We start from the raw sequence: 23,092 nt of genomic DNA, 5'->3' as shown, positions 1-23,092 counted from the left end.
TTTAATATAAATAGAATAAAGTCCTTTTATTTTAGCTTTGACTTGGGCAAGCAACTCAAGAAACCTGATCCAGCTTCAGAACCTATTACTGAAAACTCAAGAGAGGGTCAATCTGTTTTGTTCTGCCTTTGCTATGTCTTAAATATTCCTCTCTGACCAGACATAGTCATTGCTATTTCCTTTTTCTCCCTCTCTTCTCCACCCCTCTTTCCCCTTCCCCTTCTTCTTTTCCTTCTCCTCCCCCTCCTCTTCCTCTTCCTCCTCATCTCCCTCTCCCTTCCCTTCCCTTCCCTTCCCTTCCCTTCCCTTCCCTTCCCTTCCCTTCCTTTTCCTCCTCTCCTTGTCCTACTCCCTCTCTTTCTTCTCTTCTCTTTCTTCCTTCTCTTCCTTTTCCTCCTCCTCTCTTTTTCCCTTTCTCTCCCCCTTTCTTCCTCTTCTCTTCCTGCTTCTCTTGTTTCTTCTCCTGCTTCTCCTTCAAAAAAGAAACTTCAAATAAGATGTCTGAGCCATCAGGGTGTGTTGTGTTCTTATTAAAATAAACAAATAATGACCCTTAGACACATTTATATTTCTTGGATAAAATATATTACCATACTTATTTTCTGGAATTTATTTGCTTTAAGCTGCATTATTTTTTTCTCACTTAAAATTTTTTTTAACACGAATAGGTTTATATGTTTATCTTTCAATACAATTTTATCAATTCATGTGATAATCACAATGAAGAGGCAGGGCTTCAGGTAAAAAGAGGGAAAAAAGTGATGATAATGTATGTTAGAGTCTTGTGATTTAAAAGCTGTGTTGCATCAATATTATACCATAGACTTACTAAATATTATCCACAAATCACACATGTGGAAAGAAGGCTTTTTCAAACCAATCAGACAAGTGGTAGGTGAGCCTATGTTTTATGATTTCAGGGACAATGACTACTACATCCCACTGCTTCCTCAATCTGTACGGGAATCCCTCCAGATTTTAAAGATATTAAGATTTTCATTATTTTCAAGCTGCAATGAGATGACAACCAGAATTTTTAGGAGAAAGAAAAATTACCATATTGTCATATGTTTGCTGGGAGGTAGTTCTTTGTTTATAAAATGGTAGTAAGGAAAACTTAGGAAGTTACTGGAAGAATTCACTGAGAGAGCATATGAAGTGCCTAATCACACCTACTACGTGGTAGATGTTCAATAAATACTTGTTCTCATTCCTGCTTGAGAGCTATTTCTTATTTGGTCAATTTTGCACTGCAGAAAGTATTGTGATTGTTCCCTGCAGTATGGTACAGTGAACACTTTGCCCTTCCACAGAAATTGGAATGTTTAATATTCTTTTAGAGTTATATTTCATATAATCTTCAGTGGAAGTATCTTTTTTACAGGTAAATATATTTTTGTGGGGATAAAATAGCAAGAGACATAGAGGTACGAATGATCCATACCGTATTTTTTAACATGCTAACTTCTTGAAGAGCCAAAGTGCCTAACTTGCAAAAAGTCCAACAAGGTATCCTTAAGTCATAATTTCCCTTTGTTTTCTTCACACTCAAACTCATAGAAACATACAGGCATACATGGTCACACAGACACATACAGTTGTGCTAATTGGAAGGATAACCAGTAATCAAGGGATTATTGAAGGACAGAACTAGGAAGAAACAGATTTTTTAGCTCAAGCCTAGGAGTTGAGAAAAATGAGTATTGATACTGTAATGTCTTTTTGAAATGAATGGCAATGTCTTCAAAACAGTTACCCGTGTGTTTTCTCAAAGCAATTAACTGTGAGGTACTCAGGGTTACATGTATTCAGGTAGATCAAACTTTTTTCCTTTGTGTTCCTGTTATTATCCCCCTACAAGTAGTATCAACACTGATACTTTGTAGCCTACATATTTTTTCATATCAAGAGACTGGCACCAGCAGTGCTCCCATTTGTTTAAGTTTGTCTAAGATTGTGAGAATTACTTTCTTACCTAAAGCTATTGAATTATTGAATTTAATAGCCAAACTTTATTTATTTACTTTTTGCTGATCAATTTTTATTTTAATTTTTCCTTAGTTTTTATTAAAGATTACTTGACAAAAATTTATATATTTAAGGTGTAAAATGTGATGGTTTGATACATGCACACATTGTGAAATTACCACAGTCAAGTTAACTAATGCATTATTACCTCACATGGTTCATTTTTTTGGGGGGGGGATGGTGAAAACACTTATTATTTACTCTCATAGCAAAATCCAAGTATACAATACAGTATTATTAACTGTAGTCTTCATGCTCTATGTTAGATTCCCGGAACTTACTCATCTTATAACTGAAAGTTTGTACTCTTTGGCCAACAATTCCTCATTTCCCTTACCTCCCAGGCCCTGGCAATCACCATTCTACTCTCTGGTTATATGGAGTTAGACTTCTTTAGATTTCATATATAAGTGAGATCATACAGTATTGGTCTTTCTGTGTGTGGCTTATTTCACTTAGTATAATGTTCTCCAGGTTCATTCATGTCGTCACAAATAGCAAGATTTCCTACATTTTATGGCTGAATTATATTCCACTGTGCGTGTGTGTGTGTATACACATCACATTTTCTTTATCCATTCATCCATCGACAGACATTCAGATTGTTTTCATATCTTGACTTTCATGAAAAATGTTGCAATGAACATGGAAATGCAGATATCCTTTCAAGATACTGACTTTATTTCTTTGGATATATAATCAGTAGTGGGATTGCTGGATCATATGGTAGTTCTATTTTTTTTTTTTTTTGAGGACTCTCTATGCTGTTTTCTAAAATGGCTATACCAATTTACATTCCCATCAACAGTGCACAAGGGTTCCTTTTGGCCATATCCTTGGCAACCCTTGTTATCTCTTGTATTTTTGATTATAGCCACCCTAATAGGTACGAGGTGATATTTCATTATTTTGATATACATTTCCCTGATGAATAGTAATGTTGAGGCCTATTCATGAATCTCTTGGCCATTTGTATGTCTTCTTTGGAAAAACAACTATGTGGCTCTTCTGTCAATATTTTATTCTGTTTTATTTTTTAATTTATTTTACTTTTTTGCTTTTGAATTGTAAGAGTCCCTTCTATATTTTGGATATTAACCCCTTATCAAATATATGGTTTGAAAATATTTACTATCATTCCATATGTTGCCTTTTCTTTTTGTTCATTGTTTACTTTGCTGGGTGAAGCTTTTTAATTTGACATAGTTCCACTTGTTTATTTTTGTTTTTGTTGCTTGTGCTTTTGGTGTCATATCCAAAAAATCAATGCCAAGAACAATGTCAAGGAGTTTTTCCCTACATTTTCTTCTAGGACTTCTATGCTTTCAGCTTTAAAAAAAATTTTTTTTTAAAGATTTTGTTTATTTATTTGACAGAGAGAGAGAGACAGCCAGTGAGAGAGGGAACACAAGCAGGGGGAGCAGGAGAAGAAGAAGCAGGCTCCCAGCGGAGGAGCCCAATGCGGGGCTCGATCCCAGAATGCCGGGATCACGCCCTGGGCCGAAGGCAGACGCTTAACGACTACGCCATCCAGGCGCCCCTCAGCTTTTACTTTTAAGTCTTTAATCCATTTTGAGTTGATTTTTGTAAATGGTATGAGGGCTTAATTTCATTCTTTTGCATGTAGATACCCAGTTTTCTCAACATCATTTATTGAAGAGACTATACTTTTTCCATTGTATATTCTTGGCATCCTTGTCATAGATTCATCTTTCATATATGTGTGGGCTCATTTCTGGACTGTCTGTCTGCTCTGTTCTATTGATCTCTGTGTCTGTTTATATGGCAATATCATTCTGGTTTGATTTCTTTGTTAGCTTTGTAATATAGTTTGAAATCCGGAAATGCAATGCCTCCAGCTTTGTTCTTTCTCAAGATTTCTCTGGCTAGTTAGGGTTTTCTGTGGTTCCATATGAATTTTAGGATTGCTTTTCCTACTTCTGTGAAAAATGCCATTGGAATTTTCAGTGACTGCATTAAACCTATAGATTGCTTTGGGTAGTATGAATATTTTAACAATATTAATTCTTCTAATCCATGAATACAAGGTATCTTTTCATTTATTTGTGTCTTTCATCTTTAATATCTTGCAGTTTTTAGTGTACAGGTCATTCATCTTCTTGGCTAAATTTATTCCTAAGTATTTTATTATATTTGATGTTATTATAGATAGGATTGCTTTCTTAATGTTTTTTTTCAGATAATTCACTGTTAGCATATAAAGATGCAAATGATTCTTGTATGTTGATTTTGTTTTCTACAACTTTACCTAATTTATTTGTTCCAACACTTTCTCGATGGAATCTATAGGGTTTCTCTATATAGGATCACACCATCTGCAAATAGAGACAATTTAACTTCTTCCTTTCCCATTTGAATGCCTGTCATCCATCCTTCTTGCCTAATGGTCTGGCTACAACTTCTACTACTATGAGTGGTGAGAGTGAGCATCCTTGTCTTGTTCCTGATCTTAGAGGAAAAATCTTAGTTTTTCACCATTGACTATGATGTTAGCTGTGGGCTTGTCATATATGGCCTTGATTATATTGAGGTCACATTTCTTCTTTATCTAATTTGTTGTGAGGTGTTTTTTTTATCATCAGACTTTTGAATTTTGTTAATGCTTTTTTCTGCATCTATTCAGATAATCATATGATTTTTATCTTATTTTGTTAAAGTGATGTATTATGTTTTTCCATTTGCATATGTTGAACCAACATTGCATCTCAGGAATATATCCCACTTGATCATGGTGCACTATTCTTTTAATATGCTGCAGAATTCAATTTACTAGTATTTTGCTGAGGATTTTTGTGTCTATGTTCATCAAGGATATTGGAATGTAATTTTCATTTCTTGTAGTGTTCTTATTTGGCTTTGGTATCAGGGTAATGCTGGTCTTGTAAAATTAGTTTGGAAGTATTGTATTCTCTTCAATTTTTTGGAAGAGTTTGAGGACTGGAGTTAATTCTTCTAATGTTTGGTATAATTCACCAGTGAAGCCATCTGGTCCTTTTTTTTTTTTTTTTTGATAGGAGGCTTTTGATTATTGCTTCAATTTCCATACTTATAGGTCTGTTCAGATTTTCTATTTCTTCATAATTCTGTCTTGGCAGGTTGTACATGTCTATGAATTTGTCCAAGTCTTCTGGGTTACCGAATTTTTGGTGTATAATTGTTCATGGTATTCTCTTATAATTCTTTGTATTTCTGTGGTATAAGTTGTAGTGTCTTGTCTTTCATTTATGATTTTATTTGAGTCCTCTCATCTTTTCCTGGTTAGTCTATCTAAAGTTTGCCAATATCGTTTATCTTTTCAAAACACCACCTCCTAGTTTTGTTGATTTTTTTAGTAGTTTTTCTAGTCAACATTTCATTTATTTTTGCTCTAATCTTTTTTCTTTTCTCTTTTCTACTAACTTTAGGTTTAGTTTGTTCTTCTTTTTCAAGTTCCTTGAGGTACAAAATTAGGTTGTTTTTTAAACATCTTCCTTTTTTCTTAATGTAGGCATTTATCTCTATAACCTTCCCTCTTAGAACTGCTTTTGCTGGATCCCATACGTTTTGGTATGTTGTGTTTTCATTTTTGTTTGTCTCAAGAAACTTTTTGATTTTTTCTTTGACCCATTGGATTTTCAGGAGTATGTTGTTTAATTTGCATGTATTTGTAAATTCCCCAATATTCCTCCTTTTATTACTTCTAGTTTTCTACCATTGTGGTCAGCAAAGATATTTGACATGACTTCCAATCTTTTTTAAATTTGTTAAGTCCTACTTTGTGGCTTTATTTATGATCCTGGAGAATGTTCCATGTGCCTTGGAAAGAATGTGCATTCTGCTACTTTTGGATGGAATATTCTGTATATATACCTTTTTCTTTAAGCTACTGATGCTCTGCCTTAGCTGGGGTACAGCCAGAGGGCCCCTGCATATATTTGTTAAGTCCATTGTTCTGTAGTATTATTCAAGTCTGCTTTTCCTTATTGATTTTCTGTCTGAATGATATATCCATTTATTGAGAGACGGGTATTGAAGTCCCCTACTATTATTGTATTTCTGTCTATTTCTTCCTTTAGTTCTGTTAATATTTGCTTTCAATATTTACATGCTCCAATGTTGGCTCCTATAGGTTTTCCTGGCTGATAGGACTACCTCTGGAATTGCAATTGACATGAGTTGGAGCCAGGTCACCTGGCTGTTGCTGCATCCATCCTGGGATCTGCAGTTGGTGGGCCTGTTCCAGAGACTTAAGTGGGGGTGGATTACATCTGGTCCCTGGGTGGATAGGACTGCCTCTAGGACCTTGCTTAGTACAGCTGAGGCTGGGACAAGTGTCCACTTCAGGGTCTGCAATTGGGTCTGCCAACAGTGCCTGTTACCAGGTATGTGGACAGATCTTGCTCCTCCAGGTCCCTGGGAGGGCTCCTACTGGGTCACTAGGTGGGTCTTTGTGCAGGCAGGCTGGCTCCAGACTTTTGGTGCCAGGGGCTGGAAATAAGTCCCAGGGCTGCCTCAGATTTCATAGCCTGGACTGAGGTCTATTCTTTGACTCTGGAGGCTGAGATGGTCAAGTCGCTTCACTGGGCCTATAACCTGAGGCACAGGCAGGCATGACTCCTCCTAAGTCCCTTGGTATGCTAGTGGTAGGATCAAGAGGTCAGAGCTGTTTCCAAGTCTGTAGCTGGAACCAGTATAGGTGAGTCATCCTCCTTGGTGTGGGCCTGCCTTATCAAGACAACCTTCCTGGGCTTGTGCCCCACCATGGTACACAATCTCCTGCCTAGATCCCAAAGCTCCTGCAAAGGCACTTCTGTCTGTGGGTGGCTGATAAATTATTGCTGTTGAAAAGGGATACAAACTGGGAAACTTCGATTCTGCTATCTTGCTGATGTCACTCTTGGCCAAATTTTGAATGTTCAGTTATGGTAAAGAAAAAAGTGCTATATTTAAAATATCTCATTTCATGAAATCTGCAAGAAATTTGCAAAATTTCTGTTTCTTCTACTATGAATAAATTCATTTTAAAATTCTTGAATATCTGTAATGCTTTCTAAAAAAAAAAGTTTGTATTTAAATTCCAGTTATCATACAACGTGATATCAGTTTCAAGTGTACAATATGGTGATTCAACACTTCCATATAAGCCATATAACTTCCACATAACACCTTCCATATAACACACAAAAAGTGCACTCTTTAATCCCCATCACCTATTTAACCCATCCCCCCATTCACCTCCCCTCTGATAACACTGAGAACCCCTCTGAGAACAAACTGATGATTTGCCTCTCTCTTTTTTCCCCTTTGCTTGTTTTTCTTGTTTCGTAAAATCCATGTATGAGTGTAATCATGTGGTATTTGTCTTTCTCTGACTGACATTTCTTTTAGCATTATACTCTTTAGCTCCATCCACATTGTTGCAAACGGCAAGATTTTGTTCATTTTTATGGATAATATTCTATTGTATATACAGCCTTGGTGTGTGTGTGTGTATATATATATACACAAGGTATTCTTTATCCTTTCATTAGTTGATGGACACTTGGTCTGCTTTCATAATTTGGCTATTGCAGATAATGTTGCTATAAACATTGGGGTGCCTGTATCCTTTTGAATTAGTATTTTTGTATTCTTTGTGTAAATACCTAGTAGTGTGATTGCTGGATCATAGGGTAGTTTTTTTTTTAATTTTTTGAGGAAGCTCCATTCTGTTTTTCGTGGTTGTTGCACCAGCTTGCATTCCCACCATCAGTGCAAGAGGGTTCCCTTTCCTCCACATACTCACCAACACCTGTTGTTTCTTATGTTGTTGATTTTAGCCATTCTGACAAGTGTGAGGTGATATCTCATTATAATTTTGATTTGTGTTTCCCTGATGGTGAGTGATGTTGAGTCTTTCCATGTGTCTGTTGGCCATCTGGACGTCTTCTTTGGAAAAGTGTCCATTTATGTCTTCAGCCCATGTTTAAATTGGATCATTCATTTTTTGGGTGTTGAGTTTTATAAGTACTGTACATATTTTGGATACTAACCCTTTATCAGATATGTCATTTGCAAATATCTTCTCCCATTCCACAGGCTGCTTTTTAGTTTTGTTGATTGTTCCCTTTGCTGTGAAAAAGCTTGTTCCATCTTGATGAAGTCCCAATAGTTTCTTTTTGCTTTTGTTTCCTTTGCATCAGGAGATACACCTAGAAAGAAGTTGTTACGGCCAATTTCAAAGAGGTTACTGCCCATGTTATCTTCTAGGATTTCTATGGTTTCAGTCCTCACATTTAGGTCTTTAATCCCTTCTAAATTTATTTTTGCATATGGTGTAAGAAAGTGGTCCAGTTTTATTCTTTTACATGTTGCTGTCCAATTTTCTCAACACCATTTGTTGAAGAGACAGTCTATTTTCCACTGGATATTCTTTCCTGCTTTGTTGAAGATTAATTGACCAGATAGTTATGTGTTCATTTCTGCATTTTCTATTCTGTTTTGTTGTTCTATGTATCTCTTTTTGTGCAAGTACCATACTGTTTTGATCACTATAGATTTGTAATGTAACTTGAAGTCCAGAATTGTGATGCCTCTAGCTTTGTTTTATTTGTTTTTTGTTTTTCTTTTCCCAAGGTTGCTTTGGCTATCTGGGGTCTTTTGTGGTTTCATGCAAAGTTTAGGATTGTTTGATCTAGTTCTGTGAAGTTCTAGTTCCAGTTCATGCTGTTGATATTTTGACAGGGATTCCATTAAATGTGTAGTTTGCTTTGAGTAGTATAGACATTTTAACAATATTTGTTCTTCCAATCCATGAGCATGGAACATCTTTCCATTTCTTCGTATCATCTTCAATTTCTTTCATCAGTGTTTCATAGTTTTCAGAGTACAGGTCTTTCACCTCTTTCATTAGGTTTATTCCTAGGTATCGTATTATTTTTGGTGCAATTATAAATGGTTTGTTTTCTTAATTTCTGTCTGCTGCTTCCTTATTGGTGGATAGACTACAACAGATTTTTGTATGCTGATTTTGTATTCTGTGACTTTACTGAATTCGTTTATCAATTCTAGCAGGTTTTTGGTGGAGTCTTTCAGGTTTTCTATATACAGTATCATATCATCTGTAACAAATGAAACTTTTACTTCTTCCTTACTGATTTTGATGCATTTTATTTCTTTTTTTGTCTGATTGCTGTGGCTAGGACTTCCAGTTAAATAACAGTGGTGAGAGTGGACATCCTGTCTTGTCCTGACCATAGAGGAAAAGCTCCCAGTTTTTCCCCATTGAGGATGATTAGCTGTGGGTTTTTCATATTTGGCCTTTATTTAATGTTGAGGTATGTTCCCTCTATCCCTACTTGGTTGAGAGTTTTTTTTATCATGAATGGATGTGCTTTGTCAAATGCTTTTTCTGCATCTATTGAAATAATCATATTGTTCTTAACCTTTCTTTTAGTAATGCGGTGTATCATGTTGCTTGATTTGCAAATATTGGACCATCCTTGCAACCCAGGAATAAATCCCACTTAATCATGATGAATGATTCTTTTAATGTACTGTTGGATTTGATTTGATAGTATTTTATTGAGAATTTTTGCATCTATCTTCATTAGGGACACAACTTCTCTTTTTAGTGGAGTCTTTATCTGGTTTTGGTATCTGGGTAATGCTGATCTCACAGAATGAACTTGGAAGTTCTCCTTCCTTTTCTCTATTTTGGAATAGTTTGAGAAGACTAGGTATTAACTCTTCTTTAAATGTTTAGTAGAATTTGCCTGTGAAGCCATCTGGCCCTGTACTTTTGTTTGTTGGGAGTTTTTTTGATTATCCATTCAATTTCTTTTCTGGTTATTGGTCTGTTCAAGTCTTCTATTCCTTTCTGTTTCAGTTTTGGTAGTTTATATGTTTCTAGGAATTTATCCTAGGTTGTCCAATTTGTTGGCATATAGGTTTTCATAATATTCTTTTATAATTGTTTGTATTTCTGTAGTGTTGGTTGTTATTTCTCCCCTCTCGTTTGTGATTTTCTTTATTTGGATCGGTTCCTTTTCTTTTTGATAAGTCTAGCTAGAGGTTTATCAATATTAATGATTTTTTTTAAAGAACCAGCTCCTGGTATTGTTGATCTCTCTTATTGTTTTTGTTTTTAGTTTTCATATAATTTTTTCTGATCTAATCTTTATCATTTCCTTCCTTCTGATGGCCCTAGGCTTCCTTTGTTGTCCTTTAAGTATAAGGTTACATTGTTTATTTGAGACTCTTCTTGCTTCTTATGGTAGGCCTGTATTGCTATATACTTCCCCCTTAGGACCACTTTTGCTGCATCCCGAAGGTTTTGGATTGTTGTGCTTTCATTTTCATTTGTTTCCATGTATTTTTTAAATTTATTCTTTGATTTCCTGATTGACCCATTCATTGCTTAGTAGCATGTTATCTAACTTCAATGTTTTTGTGGCCTTTCAAAATTTTTTCTTGTGGTTGACTTCTAGTTTAAATAGTGTTTGGGTCAGAAAAGGTGCATGGTATGATTTCAATCTTTTTATAATTATTGAGGCCTGATTTGTCACCTAATATGTGATCTATCCTTAAGAAAATTCTATGTGCACTTGAAAAGAATGTATAGTCTGCTGTTTAGGATGGAACGTTCTAAATATATCTGTTATGTCCATCTGGTCCAGTGTGTCATTCAAACCCAATTTCCTTGTTTATTTTCTGTTTAGATGATCTGTCCATTAATGTAAGTGGGGTGTTAAAGTCCCCTGCTATTGTATTATTATCATCAATAAGTTCCTCTATGTTTGTTTTTAAATGTATTTGGGTGCTTTTATGTTGGGTGCATAAATATTTACAATTGTTGTATCTTCCTATTGGATTATCTCCTTTATTATGATATAGTGCTCTTGTTTGTCTCTTGTTATATTCTTTGTTTTAAAGTCTAGTTTGTCTGATGTAAGTATTGCTACTCTGGCTTTCTTTTGACACCCATTTGTGTGATAAATATTTCTCCATCCCCTCACTTTCAATCTACAGTATAGTTGTCTTTAGATCTAACATGTGTCTCTTGTAGGCAGCATATAGATGGGTCTTTTTTTTTATCCATCCTGACACCCATGTCTTTTGATCAGAGCATTTAGTCTATTTACATTCAAAGTAATTGTTGATAGATATGTATTTAGAGCCATCTCATTACTTGTTTTGTCATTGTTTCTGGAGATTTCTCTGAACCTTTCTTGTCTTTGTCACTTTTGGTCTCTCCCTTGCACTCAAAGAGTCCCCTTTATTATTTCTTGCAGGACTGGTTCAGTGGTCACAAACTACTTTAGTTTTTGCTTTTCTAGGAAACTCTTTATCTCTCCTATTCAGAATGATAGCTTTGCTGGATAGAATATTCTTGGCTGCAGATTTTTCCCATTCATCACTGAATATATCATGCCACTCTCTTCTGGCTTGCCAAGTTTCTGTTGAGAAATATCCAGCTAGCTTTATGGGTTTTCCCTTATAAGTTAAGGACTTCTTTTGTCTTGCTGCTTTTAAGGTATTTCCTTTACCATTATGCTTTGCAAATTTAATTACAATATGTCTTGGTGTTGGCCTGCTTTTGTTGATTTTGGTGGGAGTTCTTTGTGCCTCCTGGACCTGGATGTTTTTTTCCTTCCCCAGATTAGGGAAGTTTTCTGCTATTATTTCTTGAAATAAATTTTCTTCTCCCTTTTCTCTCTTCTTCTGGGAATCCTATAATACAAATGTTATTATGTTTGATGGAGTCACTGAGTTCCCTAAATCTATTCTAATGTTGCATAATTCTTCTCTCTTTTGTTCAGCTTCATTATTTTCCATTATTTTGTCATCTAGGTCACTAATTCATTCCTCTGCTTCTTCCAGCCTGCTGTGCATTGCATTAAGCCTGTTTCCAATCTCATTTATTGCATTCTTCATTTCTGATTGATTCTTTTTTAACTTATTTTTATGTCTGTGGTAAGGGTCTCACTTATGTCTTTTATTTTTTTTTCTCAAGCCCAGTGAGTATCCTTATGATTATTGCTTTAAATTCTTAATCAGGCATGTTACTTATATCTCTCTTGCTTAGATCTCTGGCCATGGCCTTACTCTTTCATTTGGGATAAATTCCTCCATCTTGGAATTTTGTCTAAGTTTCTCCTTCCTTCTCTGTATTAGAAAATCCAGTTATGTGTCCCGCTTTTGAAAATAATAGCCTTATGAAGAAGGGGGTTATGCAGTGCCCAGGGCCTGGTGCTTCAGGGAGTGTCTCCAGTGTGTGCTGCATGTGCTCTGCTGTTGTGTTTTGGCTGCTTAATCCTTTAGGATAGTCACCTGCAGAGGCTGTCCTTGCCTGTGTGGGCAGTGTTTTGTCCCTGGCCTGAATGTGGTGAATTTTAACTAGGTGTGCTCTGGGGTTGGCTTCTGAAATGGACTTGACATTAACTCCACCAGAACGGAGTCCTGTAGAACTCTCTGGTCAGGTGATGTGGGTGGTTTGTGTTGGTCTTCTTGGGGAGGGGCCTGCTGCATTGGGACTGAAGCAAGGTTGACTGAGAATGGCAGAACTGCCAGAGAATACCCTATGCAGCAAAGCTATCATTCTCCTAGTGTGTTCCCCGTGTCCTCCTCTGCTCTCTTGCCCTTCTCTGTGATCATGGCTCCCTCCCCTCCACAGCACCTGTGATTTGTTTCTCCCTTAAACCATGTCTCTGCACTTCCTACCTTCTTTGATGTGGTCTCTTTTCTCCCTTTAGTTGTAGAGTTTGTTCTGTCAGTGTTCAGGTCAATTTCTGGGGTATTTAGGATGATTTGATAGTTATCTAGTGGTGTTCATGTGAGGAGACAAGCCTAGGATCCTCTCACCCCACTACCATCTTCCTCTGTCTCTAAATGTCTGTAATGTTTTAAGCTTATATTACCACTGAACATTTTAATTATCCTCAAAGTTGTGGATATGACACCTTAAAAGTTGTATTTTCATATACGTTTTCAAATTGTCTACTTTATTGAGTTTCTGATGGGTTCAAAAAGGTATCTTAAAAATAATAGTCTTGTCTATGCATATGTAGAGTTATTGGTATTTATAAATATCACTGAAAATAATCTGAATTTGTTATTGGCAGTGGAATTGAAATAAAATACAAATCTGATATATTTTGGATTCAGGGAGGACTTTAAACAGTTTACTTAGGTTTAAAAAGGAGAAAACTGATGCAAAGGGAAGTTAAATTTCTTGTGGAAGTCAAAGCTAGTAAGTGATAAAGCAGAGATTCAAATCCATGCTTTGGTTATTTTATTTTCTTATATTTTGACACATGGGTCATTTAAATATTTAATTTCCAAGTACTTAGAGAGATTTTCTAGATATCTTACTATTAATCATTTCTGACATAATTCCATTAATCATATCCATTTGGTTAGGGAACAAACCCTGTCAGATTTCACATTTTCAGAATTTCATTGAGTTTTATTTTTATCTCTGGTAATATTCGTTATGTTCTGCCTTGTCTGATATTAACATATCTGAGTCTGACATAAAAACAGTCAGTTTTCCCCCCTTTTAATCTCAATCTGTATCTTTTTGTAAAGAGCATATAGTTGAATATTGTGATTTAACCCAGATTGGCAATATTTGCCTTTTAATTGGAATGTTTAGTCAATGTACATTTAATGAAATTATTAATAGAGTTTGGTTCAATTCTACCATCTTGCTATTATCTTCCAGTGTTCCATTCATTATTTGTTCCTCTCTTTCACCTTTCTGACTTATTTTTAGTTAAGTAAATCTTTAGTATATAATTTTAAGTTCACTATTGGCTTTCTAGTTGTACTTTTTCTATCTTTTAAATTTTACTCTAGGGATTATAATATGCATCCCTTATTTAACATAGACTATTTAGAGTTAATATTGTACTATCTCATGTAAAAATATTAGTCGTAAAATTCCATTTGTGTTCCCTCCCATGGGCCTTGTGGTATTCTAGTCGAATATTTCACATCAAAATACGTAATCTTACTATTATTTATAATGTATCTTTTATCAGTTAAAGTTATCCCATTGTATTTTGACTTCCATTCTTTCTTTTTTTTTTTTTTAAGATTTTTATTTGTTTATTAGAGAGAGAGAGACAGAGAGATAGAGAGAGAGTGCACAAGCAGGGGGAAGGGTAGAGGGGGAAGGAAAAGCAGGCTCCCTGCAGAGCAGGGAGCCAACAGGGGTTTGATCCCAGGACCCTGGGATTATGACCTGAGCTGAAGGCAGATGCTTAACCAACTGAGCTACCCAGGCACCCCAGCCTCCATTATTTCTGATTAAAAGTCACCTCTTATTTATATCATTGTTCCCTTGTACGTATTGTTTTCCTTTGGCTGCCTTTAATATTTCTGTCCATGTTGGGTTTTCAAGAGTTTGATTATGATGTTCCCAGATGTAATTCTTTTTGTTTTTATCCGAGTTGGGGCTAACTGGATATCTCTGTTTTTTTAAATCAAATTTGGAAATTTTTCAGTAATTATTTTAATGTCCTATTCTCTCTTTCCTTTCCCTTTGAGACTTCAATTACATGTATGCTAGATTTCCTGCTACTGTCCCTGAGGACAGGTCACTGAAGCATTGGTTAATTTTTTGAAATCTCTCTTCTTTCCATTCTCACATTGGATAATTTCTGTAAATTCATCTTCAATCTTTAGCAGTCTCCAAACTAATGTTAAGGTCAATCAGTACATTTCAAAATTTCAGATATTTTATTAATCAATGCTAAAATCTCGATTGGGTTCTTTTCTTAGTTTCTATTTTTCTGTTGAGATTCTCATCTCTTTAGTTACTATTACGATCTTTATCTTAAGGGCCTTGGACCTATTTTTCATAGCTTCTTGAAAATCTTTCTCTACCAATTCCAACATATGAGTCACCTTGGAGTCTGTTTCTACGACTTGTTTATTTTCTTAAGTATGAGTCTTATTTACCTACTTCTCTGCACATGAATTAATTTTTAATTTTATGAGAGACATTTTGGTTGAAACTTTGTAAGGAGTCGGGATTATGACATCATCCCTGTAAACTTGTTGATTTTTTTTGGTTTATTTTCCCTATCAAACAATTAAATAGTATATACTCTTGTTCTTATCATATTTGGCTTTAGTCTTTGTTAGGGCAGATCTCATTTGGCTTAACTCTAAGGTGTGGCCCTTTCTAGAGGTCATGGTCTTTACTCTTAAAGCATGGCCTTTCTGGGGTCTCAACTGAATGCCTGAGGTACTCAGTGAGGCCTTTTCACACTGTCACTATAACACATCCCATCACTGCAGGTCCTCTCATATTTCCATTTGGCACTTAGTCCTGCAGCAGGCAATCTCTGCTACATGGAGTCTCACTCCTCACATTGGCCAAGAACCTATAATAAATCCTCATGCAGATTTCTGCTCCCATCCTTTCACACAGCTACCTCTTCTTTGGCCACTTACCCTATAAATTACAGCTTATTTTTCAGCCTCGTATTCTATCTCTGCCTCCTCAGCTCAGTGAGACTACAGTTTAACTTGATATTCATCTCCCTGAATTCAGGCAGGAAAATAACCCCTGCAAAAAACTGAGAAAATTGTGGTGCTCACCATATGTATTTCCCTTCTCTCAAGGATCATGGTCCTGCTGTGACCATTGTCCAATGCCTGAAAACAGTTGCCTCATGTATTTTGTCCAGTTTTAGTTGTTTACAGTAGAAAGATCCAATATCAGTAACTCTGTTATAGGTGGAATGAAAAATTCATGGGTTTAGGTTTAATTTTCACAAAACTTTGTGAAATAATATTTGAGAAGTAGGTATTATAATTATAACCCAATATTATAGAAAATTAAACTTTGGCTAACTAATGAGTGGGGGAGTCAGAATTTAAGCCTAAACAGTCGGAGTCCAGACTACGCTCTGATTCAATATACTATACTGCCTCTGCAACATGAAATTATGTTTATTTCCTTCATAGCATTTATCACATTCTTTTTTTCTCCTGTATTTATTAATATTTATTTGTTTTTTACAATTTGACATTTCTCTTAATGGGTATAATACATTTCCTGTTTACAACTGCTTCCCCACTGCATAGCACAGGGTTTTAGTAGGCATTCAATAAATATTTGTTGAATGAATGAATGAATGAATGAACATGCCACCATTATAAAACAATTTTGAAAATAGGATCTTTCCTAGATATTTGGTATTTTAGATTTCATCTTGCCTTCTACCTTGTGGTATCAAATTCTGCAACAAAAACAAGAATCTATAGATGAGAAACATGAAAAAAAGTGATATGCACCATTAAAATTTTTACAATTGTATACATCAAAATATAATTATAAGATAGAAAAAGAGCTATGGCAGGATTTCTATTCTTGATAAAATAGCAGTAATTAGAAATCAATCTTAGGAATATTCAAAGCATTTCCTGATAAACAATGGCACTAGTCTGATGAGGTAAGCAAGAGATGATATGTTTGACTGGTGAACCTAGGCATAGCTTTCAGTTGAAGTAAAAAAACAAAACGAAACAAAACATGATATGTATATCTGCCACTTTGGACATGTTATGAAGAAAAACAATTGTTAAGAGTAGTTTCTAGAGCCTTTATATCATTTATTATCATATTTTAAGTAACCATACATACTGATTAATTTCAAAATGTATCTTTGTTGAACTTAAAACCATAAAGTTATGGCTCTTGTAGTCTTGTACATGACATAGCAATATGCACTTATTTTTATCAGAAGCAAAACTACAGATGATTTTTAAGCTAATTTTTGCACTAACAAATCTCCTAAAGATATGCGGCAGACCTCACATTTACATAAAATTAAAGAAAGAATGCTTAGCAAATGCAAATAAATGCAAAAAAGGAATATTTTAATTTTGATTCATGATTAGTAGCAACCATCACAAAGTGGTAATAATACAAAAGCAAAATTCTGCATTCACTGTATAACTAATGGTTGTAAGCTATTTATAAATGAAGAATTCTAATTAGTTTATTTTGAGAAATATATTTATTGATTTTATATCAGACTCTTTTAAAATCTGAGATCCTTAAAAACACTTTAATATTAGAATCATAGGCACTGACTTCTGCAGTATGACAAGCCCAGGAAAATGATTTATTTCACTTGGTGCATTATTAATTGTATGAATTGACAGTTTAACCTCTATTGAGTTGCATTTCTTACTTAATGTTCAACTTAGAAACAGAAGCAAAAATTATTTTCCAATAGAAAAAAAAGATAAAAGTTAATCCAGGTGTAATATGTAAGATCATTTTACTATTCACCAATATATATGCTCCTCTCAGCCATTTTCAAGTATTGAAAGAGTGCTCTTAGCTTGCAGACAAAAGCTGTTAAATCTAAATCAAGAACCTATTGAAGTTTATCTTTGCATTCTCAGCACCTGTAACATTTTATTGTTTCTTATATTTGGATTGCAGCTGAATTTTTAATTTACGTTCATTCTTATTTTTATAGCACTGAATTGAGTTTTGACATGACCATGCCATTTGGAATTCTTTTATTATTAAAAATGGTTTAAAAATCCATCAAACCATTCTGATATCCAGGAGATATTTTCCTTAAAATGTAGGCCATGTTGGTGACTCTTTTTTTGTGTGGTGAAAATCATGGAGAAGGTGATAAATAATTACTTTCAGTGCATCTCAATTTATTTTTGTTTACATATGCCTATAAATTTTCTGGATCAGTTCCAATTTCAAATATTTGTCTCCCTGTGAGCACAAGTCACCCAAGTAGCCCAGAAATTCCAATATTTTGACATACAGAAATATATGTTACATTTCCAATATTGGTCTTTTCATGTAGAAATGGAACAAAATTATTTGACAGACTGTCCTGATACTGGGTTTGGAAACTATAACCACATAAAATGTTTCCAGAAAGTATAGGGTTGATTTGTGTGTGTGTGTGTGTGTGTGTGAGTGTGTGTGTCAAAAAGTCTCTGCCTTTAGGTTCTGTAGTTTACTTAAGCAGGAAAATTTCTTTCAAGCAGTTTATCTTATGAATTTCAAAGTGATTTTGCTGTCTGCAGGTCCTTGATGTCAAGCTTAAGCCTACAAACTTGAGGTCTTCTTATGAATGTGAAGAATCTTGGGTAGATCTTTTATATCCTCGTGGATGTGGAGCTGCAAATGATGTTTACCATGTTGGCAGATCTCCCACTCACAAGATGGGTCTTAGTATATGGATAGCTGTGTTTCCTAGTGGTTATTAACAAGGCAGCTGTTGTGTTTTCATGTTGATTTTAGTTTTGTTATTTGTATCCAAAAGAAGTACAGGATGTCTGAGATCAGAGAATAGACAAGACAAAAAGTTCTAGGTAAATTGTTCAAAGTTAGGTGGGGAGGGGAGGAGGCATTATAACTCTAAGGACAAAGTTATTTGAAAGGCATAACATAATCACTTTATCTTTGCTGTAGATTAAACTGAATGTTACCCATGGCAAGAGCAAGGCCTTTAGGAAACAGGACATATGAGAGGTATATGTTTATAGAAGAAAAAGAGGTCTGGGTAACCTTGGGGATTGTAGGAAGCCACAAGATAACATAATGATGCTTCTGAAGAAGGACAGAATTTTCAAAAAGAAATCCTTAAGGACAATGATAAGTGTTTCACATCTTTGGACAGCGCATAGTATCCTGTGAATCAGCTATTCTATCACCAAATAAGCCATGAACTCTCAAGTCTCTGCTTATGGTTTCCAGTCCAAATTTCCTTCTGCCATTCTCCATATCTTGTGCATTTTTGGTTTGGAAATCCTTCTCATGCCTTACTTACTTTATTCACTCTCTCCTCTCTTACTGTAATAATTTGCTACTCCAGTTATCTGCCTTTTTATTTTACCCTGCATTTGAGTATTGTTTATGTGTCTGTTCCTTGCATTAGGTTTTGAGATGCCCTTTATGCTCTCTGTGACTGTCTAGCTTAACATAAATCAAGCGGTAAAGAAATGTTTTTTTGTTTTGCCTTTAAATTTAAATGAAATGGAAGTTGATCAAACAAGCTCACATAGTGTCCTCTGCTTGCATGAACAGTATTTACCTACAGTTATTAATACTTCATTTTACCTGTGTGCATGATTCAGGGCAAGGTCGGGTTTCCTCATGCGTAGATAGCACGTAACAAGCTTTGTCTCAATGAAACTTGCCACACTTGCTATATCTTCAGCAGATGCTTCAAATGGTTTTCCCAGAGCTGCCCCTTTGCTGCAAAGCTTAAAAAAAAAAAAAACAACTTTAAATTTCCTAATAATCTTGGCATATAATTGATCTTTTATGTAAGCAAAACATGTTCATGTACACATACTTTTTCCAAACTACAAGTTAAATATTAATATTTTGTTTATAAATTAAATAAATTGTTCCATTCACTATTTTGTGACTATCATATAAAATAAGTAACACATTTTACTGTAAAATGCTTCCTGTAAAATATTTTAAAAGCATGATATATTTTAAGGGGGTGCCATTTGCTAAGAATATCTGTTTTAAAAATAAAGCATACAATAAGCAAAGATATTAAGAGAAAACCAGGTATAAATCATATTAAATACCAGTGCTTTTATGAAAACCCAGCTGAGCAATGATCTAGCACACTCAAGTTTGATTTAATATAATAAGGGGTATCGGAAGTAAACTCCTAGGAACCATTAACATGATCGGTGATTAATTTGAGCCTGAATCATATTCTCTAAGATGTTATTGAAAGAATAGAAGTGAAAATTTATTAGAATTTATTGGCAGAGGCCACAGTATCGGAAAAACATGGCAAGAATTCCACATTCTTAATAAAAATTCCAGGAAGTCAGTGGTTTCTGGGCACCATAGATAAACTGTAGATGAAGAAAATAATTAATTTTTTAGAACCCCAACATTAAAAAGTGTCAATAACACGACAAGTGTAGATCAGCACTTTATTTTCCCTCAGAGTTTTCTACTCTTCCTTGGAATTAAGGCTGATGGGGAAGATGAAACCCTGCTTTCTGTTTAGTGATCTTATTCAGAATATCTACTTTTTTGCTCTTTTCTATCTCCATCTGACCATATATTGGAGAAAATTTTCTCACTGGAGATAGTAATATTTGGAATTAATACCTACTTACATATACCTTAAGGTAAAATTTGTTACATTCTAAACACTGTTTAAATGATATAGTTTAAACTAATTTTTCTTTTATAGATTGAGATTGGCATGCCATTTACATTAACATTATTGTCAATTATTTTTTAAAGTGAAATTCATTTGAGAATGGCTATATTCTGTTCTAAAATGTATTTCTCTTCTTAATTTTATCCAAAATCTGTAAGATAAAATAAAATCTAGAATCTAGATGTTTAAAATACCATAGTTTGAATTCATAGTTACCTGATACTATTATCTTTTGCTTGGATATCATGTCAATTGTGAGAATTCATATCATTTAAAAATCTTTTCCAATTTGATAGGTGAAAAATGTTGCTTCATGTATTTGGTCAATAAATATTTATTGAATCTAATACTAATTGCTAGAAAAAATTACTGCCTTTATACTTTAATTTGCATTAGATAGATCTTTTTAAAATGAATTTTGGCTAGATTTAGCTCTGTGCAAATTCCTGTTTTTTATTCCTTGCCTATTTCCATTGACATGCTAATCTCTTATTAATTTAAGAGCTCTTTAGACGTATGAGCTATTATCCCTTTTCCTGTAACAACTATATATACATAATCAAACATAAGGGTCTTTCCTCTCAAATTATCTTTTAGAAAATAGTAAAATTTTATTCATGTCCTGTAACAACTATATATACATAATCAAACATAAGGGTCTTTCCTCTCAAATTATCTTTTAGAAAATAGTAAAATTTTATTCATNGAAAATAGTCAAATTTTATTCATGTTCTTTTCTTTTTTTTTTTTAAAGATTTTATTTATTTACTTGACAGAGATAGAGACAGCCAGCGAGAGAGGGAACACAAGCAGAGGGAGTGGGAGAGGAAGAAGCAGGCTCATAGCAGAGGAGCCTGACGTGGGGCTCGATCCCATAACGCCGGGATCACGCCCTGAGCCGAAGGCAGACGCTTAACCGCTGTGCCACCCAGGCGCCCCTATTCATGTTCTTAAAAGGATTCTTAGTATATAGAACTCTTTTCTCAATTATTTTGGGGAAAAAAAAGGAAAGACTATTTGTGGATGACCTCAGTCAATGCTAAGTTTGGATGTTTTATAAAGATTACCTGATTAATTGTTAATAAAAGAGACAAAACATTTAACACTGATTTAGTAACTATTCTTGAGTCTGACCCTCACAAATGTCAAGGTGGCTGTAAAAAGATCTTGAAATATAATTTAAGAAAGCACTGTAGTGGTGCGCCTGGGTGGCTCAGTGGGTTAAGCATCTGCCTTCAGCTCAGGTCATGATCCCAGGGTCCTGGGATCAAGCCTGCATCTGGCTTCCTGATCAGTGGGTAGCTTGCTTCTCTTTCTCTCTCCCTCTGCTGCTCCCCTCAGCTCCTGCTCTTGCTCTCAAATAAATAAAATAAAATCTGTAAAAAAAAGAAAAAAAAAAAGCACCGTAGTTTGAACATAGCAGCTTGGGACAACATCAGCATCCACCCTCTTCTAGCAATCTGATCCTATAGGACCCAGAAATACCCAAATAGGCAATTTTTCAGAAAAAAATATTTGTGACTAGCATAGCTCTTTATAAAGCCCAAATCAGTAGAAAATAAAATGAGTAAAAATTGTGTAGTTTTATTTGTTAGTATATCAAGTCATTAAAATTCTAGACCTTCTTGATTAACTTAATCTTCAAAATGAAATCAACATTTTTTTCAGGTCTAGAATACCCAAACCTCCTGAACTCACATAAAATCTTACACAAATAAAGAAGATGCAAACAAGACACACATTGTGTGCAAACTTTGTCCCTTCCTGTCGTGTTCCTCTCTGATGTGATGGAGCAGATAAGCCTCCTTTCTCAGGCAAACTTTTTGTGGATGAACGGGTGGGCCATTCATAAAGTAGTCAGGGAATAACCTCCATGAGGACATTCAGATCTTACATGGCAAGAGGAAGCAGACCTTCAAACTTAATAATATTACAGGCTTTTTCCACAAACACTGAAGGAAAGTGAAGAATAAATGCCTGATCTTCTAAAACTACAGTATTCTCTACTTCTATAAGTTTGAAGGCTAGGAAAGGAATGAAAATGATCAATCTTCAGACGTCTTTGAAATAAGCTTTGCAGTAAGGCAAATTGTTATCAAGCATACTGAAATTAAAGGTGAATTATTGGTAAATGTAGACAAAACACTGTTATCAGTATTGCTTAAAAATTCCAGATATTTTACTGAATTTTTAAATTTCCATGCAGACATTTGTATGGAAGTTAGTTCTCTAGAAAATAAAGGACTTTAATGTGGTATGAGTTTGAATGTAGGAAGGGTGACTGTTCAACTTATTTTTGCCTAAAACTATACATGTAAGTCTTTGGTGAAATTAGTTGCGAACATAATGGAATAAAAACTTTTAAACTACCTGATAATATATCAGTGAGGAGACTTTGAACTGGAAAAAATTAATATTAGGTGTTAATTTTTTGTTTCCAAAGGAAGACTAAAATATTTTTGAAAGAAGCATGGACAAATTAAAAGCATATTATTTAAGGGAAAATACAGTGAAGACTCTTATGGGTATAGCTGTTGTTTTGATGAGACACTAAATATTAAAATTTCAGTATAAAAAGTTTCAATATAAAAAGTTTCAGTACAAAATTTCAGTATAAAATGTTTCAATATAAAAAGTTTCAGATGTAAATTAGAATCACAGGCTCAAATTTAAATAGATACATTTGATAGTTTTCTGAAGACAAGATAATAATACTTTGGTGTTATAAAATATTTTTTCTAAAATATCTCAAGTGTCTTTTAAGAAATAAATATCAAAATTATTTTCAGAAATAGTGTCATAAAGAAATTTCAAGGTTAGTTTAAAAACACAGATAAAGGGGCACCTGGGTGGCACAGCGGTTAAGCGTTTGCCTTCGGCTCATG

At 34.6% G+C, this 23,092-nt stretch overlaps 1 protein-coding gene across 1 annotated transcript in view; it reads right to left on the bottom strand.

Annotated features, from left to right (window-relative positions):
- The window catches only part of SPATA16 (spermatogenesis associated 16), a 200,799-nt gene that overhangs the window by 146,674 nt on the left and 31,033 nt on the right, over window positions 1–23,092 (bottom strand). The window contains exon 2 of the mRNA XM_034672863.1: window positions 19,127–19,272. Coding sequence (XP_034528754.1) covers window positions 19,127–19,272 — 146 coding nt within the window. The remainder of the gene's footprint in view (window positions 1–19,126; window positions 19,273–23,092) is intronic.

Source organism: Ailuropoda melanoleuca, chromosome 1, assembly GCF_002007445.2.
Source record: "Ailuropoda melanoleuca isolate Jingjing chromosome 1, ASM200744v2, whole genome shotgun sequence".
Lineage (NCBI taxonomy): Eukaryota > Metazoa > Chordata > Mammalia > Carnivora > Ursidae > Ailuropoda > Ailuropoda melanoleuca.
This window is presented reverse-complemented; position numbering and strand designations above follow the sequence as displayed.